The sequence below is a fragment of the Pelodiscus sinensis genome, chromosome 4, assembly GCF_049634645.1.
Source record: "Pelodiscus sinensis isolate JC-2024 chromosome 4, ASM4963464v1, whole genome shotgun sequence".
NCBI lineage: Eukaryota > Metazoa > Chordata > Testudines > Trionychidae > Pelodiscus > Pelodiscus sinensis.
This window is the reverse complement of record NC_134714.1, coordinates 23,934,735-23,949,750: the sequence shown is the minus strand read 5'-3', so window position 1 is coordinate 23,949,750 and position 15,016 is coordinate 23,934,735. Positions and strand designations below refer to the sequence as shown.

The 15,016-nt window shown below is 45.8% G+C and overlaps 2 protein-coding genes across 8 annotated transcripts in view; one reads left to right on the top strand and one right to left on the bottom strand.

Annotated features, from left to right (window-relative positions):
• WARS1 (tryptophanyl-tRNA synthetase 1) overlaps positions 1-3,879 on the bottom strand; it is a 32,847-nt gene extending 28,968 nt beyond the window's left edge. Inside the window, exons 1-2 of one of the 4 annotated variants that reach the window (XM_006123786.4) lie at positions 3,721-3,878; positions 2,853-3,021 (exon numbers count right to left, since the gene is read on the bottom strand). The gene's annotated coding sequence lies outside the window, so the exon portion shown is untranslated. The other 3 variants (XM_006123785.4, XM_006123788.4, XM_006123787.4) reach the window with 3 other exon arrangements.
• Positions 3,880-3,920: 41 nt separating this feature from the next.
• The window catches only part of WDR25 (WD repeat domain 25), a 120,068-nt gene continuing 108,972 nt past the window's right edge, over positions 3,921-15,016 (top strand). Inside the window, exons 1-2 of one of the 4 annotated variants that reach the window (XM_075926566.1) lie at positions 3,921-4,109; positions 11,298-12,033. In XM_075926566.1, the coding sequence (XP_075782681.1) occupies positions 11,359-12,033 (675 nt within the window). In that variant the 5' untranslated portion in view covers positions 3,921-4,109; positions 11,298-11,358. The other 3 variants (XM_075926567.1, XM_075926565.1, XM_075926564.1) reach the window with 3 other exon arrangements.

The window sequence follows — 15,016 nt, the reverse complement described above, 5'->3', positions numbered from 1 at the left end:
TCCTGCTTATTGGTTAGTCAACTAGTCACTAACATCCCTAATTCCTACCCTTTATTTCCTATCTTTGAATCAGTTTCTGATTCATGATGGGACCTTCTCTCCTATAACTATTTTGCTTAAGAGCCTTTGGTGATAAACTATGTGAAAAGTTTCTGAAGCTCTGAGTATACTGTATTTACTAGATCACTGTTGTGCACATGTTTATTGAGTCCCTCAAAAAACTATAATAGAATGGTGAGGCAAGAGTTCCCTTAAAAACTGTATTAATTCTTCCCCCAATATACTGTTTTCATACACGTGTCTGATCATTTTGTTCTTTCCTATACTTTCAACCAATTTGCCTACTATCAAAGTTAAGGCTACTTACTGGCTTGTAATTGCCTAGAACGCCTGAAAGTTTTTGAAAAAATTGGCATTGCATTAGCTATTCCCAAGTTATTTGGTACATAGTCTGATTCAAGTTACAGATTACGTATCTCAGTTAGTAGTTCTGTGATTTCATATTTGATTTCCTTCAGAATATCTAGTTATGTTGACTTATTACTGTTTAATTTATCAATCTGTTCCAAAACTTCCTGAATTGGCATCTCAGATCTGGGACATTTTTTCAGATTTGTCACCTAAGATAAATGATTCAAGTGTGGAAGTCTCTCTTACATCATCTGCAGTGAAGACCAATGGAAAGAATTAAATTAGCTTCTCTGCAATCGCCTTGTCTTCCTTGAGTGCTCCTTTAATACCTCAATCATCCAGTATCCCTGATTATTCTTTGGCAGGCTTCCTGCTTCTGATGTACTTCAAAAAAATATTTGCTTTTAGTTTTTGAGTCTTTTACTTTTTCTTCAAATTATTTTTAGGTCTGCTTAATTATACTTTTACATGCTACTTGATTTTTTGCTCCTTTTTATTTTCCTTAGTAGGATTTGGCTTCCAAATTTTAAAATATGTCCTTTTGTGTCTAACCACATCTTTTACTCTATTTTTAGCTATGGTGGGGTGGGTTTTTGTCCTCTTATTATTTTTTGGGGGGGGATTTACATATCATTTGCACTCTCTAGGATAATGTTTTAAAAATATTTCCATGAAGCTTGTAGGCATTTCATTCTTATGACTGTTCCTTTTAGTTTCTATTTAACTAGCTTCCTGATTTTACTGTAGTTCTCCTTTTTTATGTTAAATGCTACTGTAGTGAGTTTCTTTGGAATGTTCCCCCCCTACAAGGATGTAACATTTAGTTACTTTTTGGTCACTATTGTTGAGTGGGTCACCTATATTCATTTCTTGGATCAAAATCTGTGCTAGGGATGTAACAGTGTAGTCGATTAACTGATAAGCAAAAGCTTATAGGTTAATGCCAAAGACTACACACATTTCCCCTGCAACCCTTGCCAGTAAATTTTTTTAGCAGGCTGGCCAGCAACCCAGCTCAGTCCTGGCTTGCACCAGGTCCTGGACCTACCCCTGCTGTGACTCTGCATTTAAAGTGTTTTAGGAGCTGGGCGTGCAGGCAGCCCAGCTCAGTTCCAGTTCGCACTGGATGCAGGAGCTGCTGCCATCCTATCAGAGGCAGCAGCACAGGGCGACAAGCAGCTGATCTGCAAAAGGAGCTGGTTTTTAAACTGTTTCCCCTCGTGGACTAGCTCCTGCCTGGCACCCCACACTTCTGCTGTCCCCGGGGATTAGAGAATAGTCAACTGATAAGAATCCATGAGGTTACTTGACTATTCAATTTACCGATATTTAACATGCCTAATCTGTGCATCACTTAGGACTAAATCAAGAATTAACATTTCCCTTGAGCATTCCTTGACTAGCTCCTCCAAGAAGCAGTCATTAATAGTGCCCAGAAATTTTCTCTCTCCATCCCAAACTGAGGTGACAAGTTTCCAGTCAATATGGGGATAGTAAACATCTCTCATTATTATTGGTTTTCTGTTTTTGTAATCTCTCTAATTTCTGTTACCATCCTGGTCAGATCGTTGGTAGCATATTCCTGCTGCTATATCCTTATTATTAAAAATATAGAATTTTTATTCATAACAATGCTATGGTATTGTTCGATTCATTTAAAATTTTGCTATGTTCCTCCCCCTCCCCCACATATAGCACTACTTGCCCACTGGCACAACCTATTCTGTCATTCCTATACATTTTGTACTCTGATATTACTGTGTCCCACTGATTAGCACTTTTACTAAATTTCTGTGATGCCTACTATTTGACCATCCTTATGTAGCTCAACGTGACAGTGACCAGTGCTAGATGTTTCAGAGGGAATTTACAAAACAGGGCAATTTCAAATGAGCCATCCCCTGCCGCATGGTTCCAGCTTCTGGCAGATGGAAATTTATGGATATCTGGACTATTGGGATTTGCTTCTGACCACCCTTGTTAATAGTCGCCAATGAACCTATTTAATTATGTTTTGAACCCCATTACATTTTTGGTCTTCACAACATCCACAGCAATGAGTCCCACAAATTGACTCTGCATGGTGTGAAGAAGTACTTTCTTTTGTTTTAAACCTGCTCCCTATTAATTTCATTGAGTGAACCCTAGTTCTTGTGTTGTGTTGAAGGGAAAATGACACGTTCATTGCTTTCTCCACACCATTTGTGATTTTAGAGACCTCTATTGTATCCTCCCTTAATAAACTATTTTCTAAGCTGAATAGTGTAAGTCTTTTTAAATCTCTTTTCTCATAGAAGTTCCTTACACCCAATAATAGTTGCTGCCCTTTTCAGCATCTTTTCCAATGCTAGCATTTTTTTATATGTAGCAATCAGAATTGCACAGAAAGGTGCTGAAGTACCAGGGATTTCTATGGAAGCATTATCAGATTTTATACTTACTATTCCTTTCCTAATGTTAGCTTTTTTAACTGCCACTGCACATTGAGCACATCTTTTCAGAACAGATCTGCACTGTTCACTTGGGTATGCAGAGAGTTGTTTCAGCTGTGCCAGTCCCAGAATGTTAGACACAAGGTAGATGTGGCAATATCTTTTATTAGCTGAAATTCTGTTGGTAAAAGAGACAAGTTTTCTAGCTTAAAGAGAAAAAGAGATCGGTATAATGGCAAAAGCTTGTCTCCCTCACCAGCAGAAACTGGGCCAATAAAAAGCCACCCCCTCGGGTAACAGCTGTCAACATGCTATAGAGCAGTTGTTTTCAACTAGGGGTGCATGTATCCACAGGAATACATAGAGATCGACCATGGGGTACATCAGCTCATATAGCTATATCCCTAATTTTACAACAGGCTAGCAAAAGCACTAGCACATCAGTAAGCGCCATACAGACAGAAGAAACCAAGCACCTGTTCAATGACGTGGTGCGGTGACACTCCGTATTTCTGTGTCTGATTCTGTAAGAGTCTCAGTCAGGTGAAACTTGAAGGGGGGGAGGGGGACTTGGGTCACAAGACAAATCTGACTCCGAAAGGGGCACAGCAGCCCGGACAGGTTGAGAACCTCTGCGCTAGAGCAGGTCCAGACACCCTGTGCGGACTCTGCCAGCTCCGGCAGCGCAGGGACCAGCGCGCTCAGGCCTCCCTGCCCGGGGCCTCACCAAGGGAGGGGTCCGGCACCGGCCGCTGCTCTGCGGCGTTTCTCTCCCAGGCCCCAAGGCGATGCAGATGAATGAGCCCACAAGGGTGACCGCACACCGGAGCGCGCCCGCAGGCCTCCCCGCAGCGCAGCCGAGCCCCGGCCCCCTTACCCGGCGAGGCCCCGGCTCCTCTTCTCAGCGCCTCTGTCACCCTCAGCACCGGGCACCAGCCCCGCCCAGAGCCGGCGCGTCGCGTTGCGTTGCTCAACCCTGCCCGGTCGGAAACGCGTCCCCGAGCCGGAACCATTCGCTACCCGCGCACGCAGGGCAGCCGGGCGCATTTCCTCCCAACAGACAGAGCGCGGCATTGCCGGCGCTCGGCCGGGAAGCGCTGGGGCGTGGCCCGTGGGGACGATTTACGCGCGGCCGGGCGCGCTCCCGGGCTGTTAGCAGGGCGGCCCTTGTTTCCCCCCGGTTGCCTTTGCGGGGCGGACCCGCCGCTAGCCCCCGCGGTGCGTGTTTCTGGGAAAGGGCCCTCGTGGGGGTCGCTTCCCTCTCAGGTAACTGACGTGGGTTCCCCGCATAGGCGGGTCACGTGGCGGTCAGGCTCGCCCCGGCACAGGAGGCGCCTCCTCTGTAGGAGGAGCTGCAGGGCCAGGCTGCTGCGCACGCGCGCTCGCCCCCGGGGGTGGCTGCCAGGGACTCCTCTGCCCACGGGCTGAGGCGCTGGGAGGCTGACGCCCGCGGAGGGGACGGTTGCTGCGGAGGGGACGGTTTCACCCGCTCATAAGCATTCCGGGTAGTTCTCGTTTCAGAAGCGGTTCCTTCGGGTCTCGTTGGACGCCGCGGGCTGAGGGACACGAAGGGGATTTTTGAATTTTGGCTTTAACTGAAACGTTTAAACACGTTCGGAAAACAGTCCCACCGCCCCCAGCCTGAGCATCCGGAAAGAGGGGTTGCTCTGCCTGTGGCCTGGCGCTGCCATTCTGGGTGGGCGGCGGCCTTTCTCTCGTGGCCCGGGGTGAGACGGGCCGGAGGAGATTTGAACGAGCTACAAGCGGTGCCCTGAGATTTTGAAAGGCCTGGTTATCAAAGCTGAGAACGTGCAGCCACACTAAGTGTTGGCCCGGGTGGCCATTTAGGTGCCGTATTGGCCTTTTGTGTGTGCAGTTTGTATGCTGCCCCATGTCTCTCCAGCGTAATGTATGCTCAGGTACATGCAATGCATATACTGTGTTTGGCGTCTAATTCTCATGTAAAAACACATACGTAAACTTTCCTCATGAAAAAGTCTGTAGAACTATTTAAGCTGCACTAGCAACTTAAAACTAGTACCTTGTCAATCCATGCTGCGAACACAATTAGGGCTGTACAACTGGATAGGCTTATCATTAACCCCAATGGCTTAGGTGGGCTGGTAGGATCCCACTCCAGCCATGGCAGGCAGAGTTGTCAGCAGAGACCCCAGCAGTGCCAGCTAGAGCATCCTCAGTTAATAGTTAACTGGTTACACAATATAACATTGTTTAACCTGTTATCTCTTAAAACTTGTTATTGACATACCTGTGCATAACTGTTGCAGTACTGTTTGGAAAAAAATCTTAGTTATCTATGGTCCATTATTAAATTGGGAGGATGTATCTGCTTGGGACCTGCAGTAGTCTTTCTTGGGCAGGGGTGGGTAATTTTTTATGCGGGAGGAGACTCCAAGATTTAAATGGTCAAGGGCTGCATTTTTCTATGGAGGTTGGATGCAGAAAGAAGTTCAGGGCATGGGATTGGGGTGCAGGAATGTATTTTGACCTGGAGGAAGGGTTTAGGAAGGGCGGCAGAGTCTGGAAGAGAGTTGTGACCTGGGGTGGGGATGGTGACCTTAAGCATGGAGTTGAGAAGCTGGAGGGGAAGGGGTGCCAGAGGCAGGCTCAGCCAGGAGGTGCTTACCTTAGGCAGCTCTGAACCAGCAGCCCAACAGGGACTCTGAGGTAGGCTATTGGCCTGTTGCACCCCCCAGGGTGCTCAGAATAGCTAGAGGCTTCCTCCATGTGCCTCTCTGCACTGTGCCCCCTTGGTGGGCCAGGAAAGGTGGAAGATTTCATGCACTGCCCCCACCCCAGGCTAATCTCTGGCCCTCAGGGCAGGGGCTGCATGTAAAGTGTCTCGCCTCTTCCAAGGCTTGTAGTGCCAGGTGTTTTGAGCAGCCTCTGGCTGCAGCTTACAGTCTGCCTCAGGGTCTTGGTGGGGCGGGTCATGGGCTGGATCAAAAGGCTTGGTGGGCCAAATCCTGCCTGCCCTTGTTCTTGGGTCTGGTACTATGAAATGTTAATGAATTGAATAGTGGAGTGGAGAGCGTGCTTATAAAATTGTGGATGAAGTAAATAAAGCTTGCAAGTACTTTAGAGCAGCGATTCCCAAACTATGGGCCGTGGCCCAGTACCTGGCTGTGGGGAAAAAAATACTGGGCCTCAGCATGGCTGCCAGGGTGTTCCGGGCTTCCAGACTGCCCGTGTAGCGCCAGGTTCCCCAAGCCCTCAGCCGGGCTGGGCATATGCAGCCGTATGTTTCAGGCTCCCGGCAGAGGCATAGTGAGGGTTACCAGGTGAGCTCTTATTGTTGGCTGTGGAGAGGGGAGGGGAAGTTGGATATGGGCCGCAGGGAAGCAGGGTCGGGGTAGTAGAGCTGCCCGGGGAAGATGGGGGGGGGGAACCGGCCAGGCGGAAGCAGGACTGACTGGGGGGGGGGGAACTGGCTGGCAGAAGCAGGACTGGCCGGGGGGGTGGGAGCAGTGGGGCTGGCCAGGGGAGATCGCGGGGAGTGGGGGAGAAAATGCCTGGTGGGGGCAGCGAGGCTGGCTGAGGGAGATCGCGGGGCTGGCTGGGGAACCGGCCTGTGGAAACAGGGCTGGCGGGGGCAGCAGGGCTTGCCAGGAGTGATCGGGAGAGAATCGGCTTGCGGGGACATAAGGGCTGGCCCAGGACGGTGGGGGAGGCGGGAGAGGGGGGAGAATTGGCCAGCGGGGAGCTGGACAGTTCAGGGCGCGCGCAGATCCTGAATAAAAATTTAAAAGCAGTGCCTTTTAAATATCCCCACTGCTGACAGTGAGGTTTAAAGGCACTACAATGTGTCAGAATGGAGAGAACCTGGTGCATTCACCATCCGGAATGAGAATATGGATAAAAAATTCCAAAGATGGTGTCAGCTTTCTGAAAATAAATGAGCCCCTTTTCAATACACGATGTGGTGGTGCAGGGTTTTATTGGACTACTGTCCATTTTTCCAATCCATATTCCCTTAACTTGCTGGTAAGAATGTTGTGGGTGGCTGTATCAAAAGCTTTGCTAAAGCTGGCCGTGGGGGCTTTGGGAGGACCCAAACCAACATATTTGCATATTTGTCATTTGCTTAATGAATATGCAAATATGCAAATTACTGTTACCAGTCCTCTGAAAGCTCGCAAATGGATTTACTGGTCCCCATGTCAAAAAGTTTGGGAACCCCTGCTTTAGAGAATAGGATTACAATTCAACGTGACCTTGAGAAATTTAAGACTTGGGTTAAAATAAAAAAGATGAAATTTAATAAAGGCAAGTACAAAATATTACATTTGAAATATTGCATTACATTTCTAATATATAGTTACAAATAGGGAATAATTAGCTACACTGTAATCATGCTGAAAAGTGAGCATATTTAGTCTTGAGAAAACAAAAAGGAGGATAAGATAACTGCCATGTTGCCTTTTACACATTTTTCTTCTTTTCTTTGCACAGATGGAATCCCATTTAAATTAACAATTTCATGATGTAGCACAGATTCATTTGGTTGTTTAGGGAATAGTCCCAGTTTTATAAACTTCAGATAAAGATGTGAGTTGCCCTCCAGAGGGAGAATGTAATGTTTTTCATACTTATCACTATACTGGTTTTTAAAACTTCTGCAAAATACTTAGCTAACTGTCCTGCAAAGGGATTTGAAAGAACAGACCTGTAGTTGTGGATAGAGTCCTGTTGAGTCAGTGAGATGCTGTTCAGTAGTAAGGGTTTGTGCTAGGGGTTCATAGTAAAATAGAGGCACAGCCTAAAGTGCAAAGCTCTCTAGCTTGGAATAAAATAGGGATATTAGAGTCCTGCTCTATTTATACCAGAGTTCTCCCCCTTGGAGTGGAGCAGAGGAATTTTGGTGGTGATACCAGGTGGGCTCAGTGTCAACATTCACGGCAGCTGTGCCATTTTCTGCTCCCAACACTCTCTGCACCCAGCACTGGCTCCACTCTGACAGTTGCATTAACCTTCCCCCACTCTGAAAGTTTAAGAGGGGAAGGGCAGATATTATATCTTTTTTTGGTCTGGATTTAGGGATGCATGCAACCAAAATTGTAACGGGGTGTGTGTGGGGAAAGCACAGCTAAAAAAGTTTGAAAACAGCTGATATATACAAAGCTGATATATACAATCCTGCAAACAAATATGCATGCAAGTGACTTTATGCATATCAATAGTCCCATTGAATTCAAATGGACTACTCAGATGCATAAGTGCTGAGACAGACAAGTGGACAGGCTGCCACTGCTATGTCCCGTTTAAAAATGAAGAGTGGCAGCATGAGAGTTGTCCTGAGACCCAGCGGGGGACCACAGAATGAGCCTGCGTCTTTGCATGCTGGTTCCTCTCTGTCCCTTTAAGAGTACAGGGAGTGGGGGCGGGGAGTGATCGAGTATTCAATAATGCTACCTGATAAGCTCCTCCTTATCAGGTAGTCGACTACTCCTTTACATCCTTAATTCATACTAGATACACGTCTCTAAAAGACATTTTATTTCAAACTGGTAGACTTACCTGCTGTTGTCCGGGGGTGGTGGTAGGGCATACAGATCCCCTGCCAGTGCTCCCTGGGCCCAGCCCAGGGGGCCGAACAGGATGGCCAGCTGCAGCTGTGCTAAACAACCTGGCAATGCTGGGGGAAGCTGTTGCAGGGGTCACAGTAGTGCTCCTGAGGGGGGCAGAGATGGGGAAGGTGGGACTTCCTCCCCCTCCTCTGGTCTGGTGCTGGGGTAGGCAGAGCCACTTACCTGGGCAAGTGAGAGGCAAGATGGAGAGCCCAGTCCCCAGATGGCCACTCCTTTGGTGAGGATGCCCCCACTGGTCTCTTTTTGCAGTATTGCTTCCCAGTCACTTCCCAATCTGTATGTGTGACTACTGTAGAGTAGGGAACCTCAGCCCTAGGGGCTGGAAGCGGACCCCGACTTGCCTGGATTCAGCCCCCGAGGCTCAGTGCTCCTTCCCAGCAGTGGGGTTCTGTACTTGCATTTGAGCCCTCCCGCTGCCCCACCATAGGGCTGGAGCACTGAAAATCTGCTAGCGTGGTGCCCCTAGGCTCTGGTGTGTAAGGAGAATATGAGGAGTGTCTTTCTCCTCAGTGAGGAGCCACACTTCAGTGAGCAGTGTTCCCTCTAAGCTTCACAGGTGATTAATCAGCCCCGCCCAGTCAGGGGCTCAGGGTGTAGTGGAGTGGTCCCCAACGTTTTGGGGCTTCCGGGTGCCTGGAGGCGGGGCCGCTCACGGGCCATGTGCTTGGAGGCGGGGCCAAGCATGCGCCGCACGCCCAGGGCCGGCACCTGCATGTGTTGTGACCCCGGGCAGGGGCCGCCCAGGCGCTGCATGCATGGGGCTGGCACCGGCACATGCCGCGCACCCGGGGCCAGGGCAGGCACCAGTATGTACTGCGACCCCGGGGCAGGGGCCACCTATGCACTCAGGGCTGGCTCCTGCCGCACACCCGGGGGCTGGGCCAGCCCAGATTGCTCCGCGGGAGCACATAAATGGCCCGGCAGGCGCCATGGTGCCCGCGGGCACCACATTGGGGATCACTGGTGTAGTGCATACAGTTCATTGACTGGGCAGGGCTGATTAATCACCTGTGAAGCAGTGCTGCTGTAGAACATTGTCAGTGAGGTGGCTTTTTTTTTTTTGGTTTCTCACTTGTGTGGGCCACCCCTTCCCCCCCGACTGATTTTTCTGTTAGGCAGTGGCCCTCAACCCAAAAAAGATTCCTCACCCCTCCAGTAGTGGGAGTACTGCCATAAATCTCCTTAGCCAATATTATGGCATGCAAGGCCAATTTCAGCTTCTGTTATTGATTACATAAATGGCTAAAATCCATCAAATTACATTTCTGCTCATAGTAAGCACAAGCATGTATGCTTGTGTTTTCTAGTGACATCAACATGCCTAAAAATTTTATGATGACTCTTAAGCCTTTGATGTAAAGTTGAAGGTGTTGCTGAATTTACTATTTCGGTGTGGTTACATGTACAGTTGCCCTTTTAACACATTCTGTGATCCATTTAGCTATTGTGGTTCCTTTTTTCTTCTATCCTTTGAACTCCAATATGATGAAAGAAAAACTGTCACATTGGCTGTATGAGTAGTTGTAATTCTGCACAAAATTACTGTGATGGAGTGGCACTAACATTTCACAAGTTCCCTATCGGGACAAGTGTGTGTGCTTGCAATCTCTTAGTTCCAGTTGCCTCTTTGGTGACTCAGCCCTTCAGCTGAGTCGCCATTGTGTGAATCAAACAAAAACTCCTTCCGGGTACAACTGTAACAAGTGCCCATCTCAGTGCCCTCTGTCATGTCCCTTTCCCTACTCAGAGGGGGCTTCCTCTCCTGGAAGCAACATCTTGTCTCAGAATCCCATCACAGTCCAGCAATCTCCAATAGCTCTTCACACAGAGCTGTCCACAGTACTGCTGCTCTCAGCCAAACAGTCAGCATACCAACAAGGACTTAACAAACATTTGAACTATCTCACCCATTACCAAGATAGTTTCCCCAATTATCACCTCTAATACCATTAACTCACAAACATCCCACTCTCCCTACCTCTAATATCATCAATTCACAGACACTTACCTTCCTTCCTCCCTCCCCCCCCCCCCCGCATCCCCCTCCTGTTCTGCAATGTGATTTGTCCTTTTCATATTTGTTCATTTTTTTTTAATTGTATCCTTTGGTATATATGGTTGTGACTACTTTCTTCCACTATTTGATCTGAGGAAGTGGGTCTGGCCCACGAAAGCTCATCATCTAATAAACCATCTTGTTAGTCTTTAAAGTGCTACATTGTCCTGCATTTTGCTTCAACTACCCCAGACTAACACGGCTACATTTTTATCACTATGCATACCTTGAGGCCCTCAAAAACACTGACAGCTGTCAGTTCCTTCAGCTCCTTTTATGGGCATTTCTTGTCATTGATTGGCTTCTACCTCTGCAGTCACTCTGGCTTGGAGGACTTATCTATGGCTTCTCTGGGGCAGAGTGTTACAGAGCCATAAGGCTTGCAGCAGGGGGCCTCAGAGTCTGGCCAACCCTGTCACAGTTATATATCCCCAACCAACTGCATAATTTTTTATTATCTTGTTAGAATAGACCTGATGGCAAGTCAGGTTTAAAGTGTGCTGTTATAACTGCATGGATAAAACTTGTGCTTTCCTTGTAATCCTTTATATCAGTTTTGTGGAATGCAGCTTATTACCTATGCAAAATCTGACTAATATTAACAAAGATCTTAGAGATACTGAGATGAAAGATGCTCTGGAAGTGTAAGTATAGGTATGTTGAATTAAAGATTAAATTGTATGAGTAAATATGCATGAAAGTGCATAGTTATTTATATTTGCAAAAAATGTTAAGTGATTACAACCTTAAATATTTTATAGTCTGAATTATTAATTCCTTTAATTGCAGATATCCATCATTTTGGAAGATTTCAGCACAGAGATTATTGCATTTTGCATATTGGACCAGAATGAATTCATCATTAGTTGCTTATGATGATTCAGATTCTGACACGGAGACTGGAGAGGCTGAAAATGAAAATCTTTCTAGCCCAGAAGTTGGACTTGAAAATTCTGCTATGAATCCTGTTCAGCATTTTGCATCTGGTGGCTTGAACACAAAACCTACACACAAAATGCAGGCTGTTGAGTGTATTGACAGTACTGGCAGAAGTATTGTTTGTGAAGGTTCCCCTGCATATCAGATACAGACTAATAAGATGGATTTGTCAGACATTTATCCTTGGAAAGACTATTCTAATCAAGCTAACAAGTTTTCAGGAAATGGCAGTTGCTCTCAGAAGAGAGTAAATCAGGACAAGTTTGTTACCATAAAGGGAATTAGACCCTATGTCCCCAAAAGACTTAGACAAGAAACAACTTCTCAAGTGTATGAAAAAAAAGAATCTGAAGAACAGAGAGAGAGTTGTGCAACTAAAGCTGGTATACCAGAAGAGCAAATTTCCACAAAGGTTTCTGAATTTATTAAGCCATATTTAGGGTCTAAGTATAAATCAACTGAAATCCCAAGAAACCGGGTATTTCAAATGTCCAAACACAGCGGTCCAGTTAATAAAATCCAGTGGTGTCCTGTACAAGGATGGAGCCATATGCTTCTCTCAGCTTCTATGGATAAAACTTTCAAGGTAATGTACTTAAATAGTGGAATGGTTTACACTTAGTAAAATAGTTGGGAATGGTTAATACTTTCTGAATGCCCCATTCAGCTTCTTTGTCTTCCTGAATCTGATACTTGATCTCGTGTGTGTACTGCCTACCAAGACCTAGACCAGATCCTTTGCAGGACCAGACCCTATTCTAAGCTTGATACTGCAAGCCCTCTCATGCACACAGTCCAGTTTTTCCAGTAGTAATGAAGGATCGCAGGGAGGCTGTGGAATCTTATTGTCTAATCTGCTCTTACAAACCTCCAGTCATCTGTCAGGGATGGTCTAGATCAGTGGTTCTCAATCTGTGGGCTGCATGTGTCCTAACTGTGTGCTAAAGGCCATTGGGCCTGCATGGGAGTCTGGGCTGCCTGCTGGGGTTGGGGTCTCTGGCTGGCCCTGTGTAGTTAGGGACACTGGCTGGGGGTCAGGGCCTGGGAAAAGTGGCAGAGCAGGGGTGGGGCCTCAGAAGGGCTGTGGGAGGGGGGTCCCTGAAAATTTAAAAATCAAAATGGGGGCCCTTCTTTTGCTGAAGTTTGAGAACTACAGTACTAAAATAAAGCATGCGGAGAGGATTTAGAATCCATATTTCTAAAGCAATTCAGTTATTGAACATAACTGTTTTAAGAGTCTAGAGACTATGATAATGGTGCTTTTTAGGACTTGCTATTGATTTTATTAGAATTTACAAAACAATGCTTCTGTATTACACACTATCATTTTTTTTAAATTGAAGAAGCCAAATATACAGCAGAAACTCTTGGTATGAAATAGGAAAAAGATTTTGTATGAATTCTGTCACCCTTTATATTTTGATTCTTTAAATTTTTTTATTGTAATTTTCAATATATATATATATTTGTGATAGAAGTATACATCTAAATCCTCATGTAAATAAAGGATGATTTATTAGAAGCTGGGAATGGGTGACAGCGGGGATGGATCATTTGATGATTACCTGTTCTGTTCATTCCCTGGCATTATCTACTTTCAGAAGTTAGCTACTGGGCTAAATGGACCTTTAGTCTGGCCCAGTATAGCCATTTGTATGATTTTTGCAATATTCTCTAGAATACACATAGGGTTTTTTAAAATGCTGAGGCAGATATAGGTTGCCTAGCTGCAGGGAACACGAGAGCCCTTTAAATAGAAACAGCTGAAAGAGCTCCCAGCACCTCTAGCGTGTTGCCGGAGATGTGTGATTCCTTTAATATGTTTCTATTTAAAGGGCTGTTGTGTTCCCTGTGGCTGCTAGGTAACACTGCGTGACAGGCCTGGGGAAGGCACAATCTCTTTAAATAGAAGCACATAAAAGGGTTTACAGCTCCCCGCACCTCTTGCCCGTTGCTAGGGAGAAAAAGATGCAAGCCCTTTCAGCAGTTTCTATTTAAAGGGCTTGCGCCTCCCCACGGCTTGTAGGCAAGGCGTGAGGAAGACGCGAGCCCTTTAAATAGAAGCAGTTAGAAGGGCTTTTGCTCTTCTCCTGCTCCAAGGCAATGCACTGGAGGCAGGGCCTGGAACTGCCTTGCAGGCTGGATCCAAGCCCTAGGTGGGCTGGATGTGGCCTGCTGAGAGGCTTTTGCCCAACCCAGCTGTAGAGCATCACCCTTAAAGTCCTATAGAGCCCTCTGCTCCTGAGGCAAGCAGAGAAGAAACACCTTTCCTTTCTTATTCTCACCTTTTCTTACAGTCGGTATGTACTTTGGCAACCCTTTGGCAACTCTCCAAAAATATGAAACTGCTTGCACCAACATAGTCATCTTGTTCTATAGAAATTATAATGTATCAGTTGGTATATCTGATGAGCACAACAGTGAGAGGGCCTTTCCCCTGTTTAACTAAGTACATGCCCACTGTTTTCCCACATTGTTGTGGTGGATCTGGTAGACCGTTTACAGGTGGTACTGGTGTTACTGATGCCCAGTGTCAGGCTTCCTTTGACCAAAAGATGGAGGTTTGAAATCAGAGTTTTCCTTCTAGGTAGGTTGACTTTCAGGACTGAAGAGAACCTTACTTGCCATGAGCTGTCTGGTTATTTTTAAAACATACTTAATATCTGCCTTTCGCATGCCTATTTTTGGTTATAAAACAAATAAAATGCACACCTCTGCCACACATGAAGGATATTTTGTTGGGAACTTTCATGGGGAGAAAATCCTGAGTGTTGAAGGGCTTTTCAGTTTAGAGGAGAAAGGCATAACAAACTAGTAGCAGGAAGCTGAAAGCAGATGAATTCATGAGAAATTAGGGACAAAGTCTTTTTGTTTTAAACAGTGTTATCCATCTTGTCTTGATCAGTAAGAAAGGTGAAAGTTTTGGAGATGGAGAAAACAAACAAAATCTAGAATAATCTTTCCCCTAGAGATCTGAAATCACTAAGCTGCAATTTTCAAATGAGTTTAAGGGAGTTGGGTGCCCACATCCAATTGATGTCTACATGCTCTCCAGCACCTTCAAAAATTCCAGTCTGTATATTATCAAAATGATAATTTGGCAGACATTAAATTAGTATGTCGAACAGAATATTAACATATTTAAACATTTTTTAAAAATAAAGCTATATATGTGCAAAAGTGCTTTTGTAACCCACAGATCTCCTGGATGTGGTGCACTGTCCCACCAAGTGGCTTCGAGGCCACTTACAGAGAGAATAGTGAATCTGCTCTACAGCCTTAGGCAGCCAGCTTTTAGCTCATGTGGTATTCTGCCTGTTGAGAGACTGCGTTGCACTTTCCTGAATAGGGACGGACTTAATCATGTAATATCAAGCCTTCCTGAATTGGGGCCACCATGTACAACCTATTTAATGACCAATAATGGCAAAAATGCTGTTCTTAGTAACTCTTCAGTAACAAATGCAAAATAAAATTAAGACTCTATGGGAGGCTATAAATATTTAAAATAAACCTGCCTAAAGAAGAAAATTAAAATGTTCATTATAGAATAATTCTCAAATGTAATA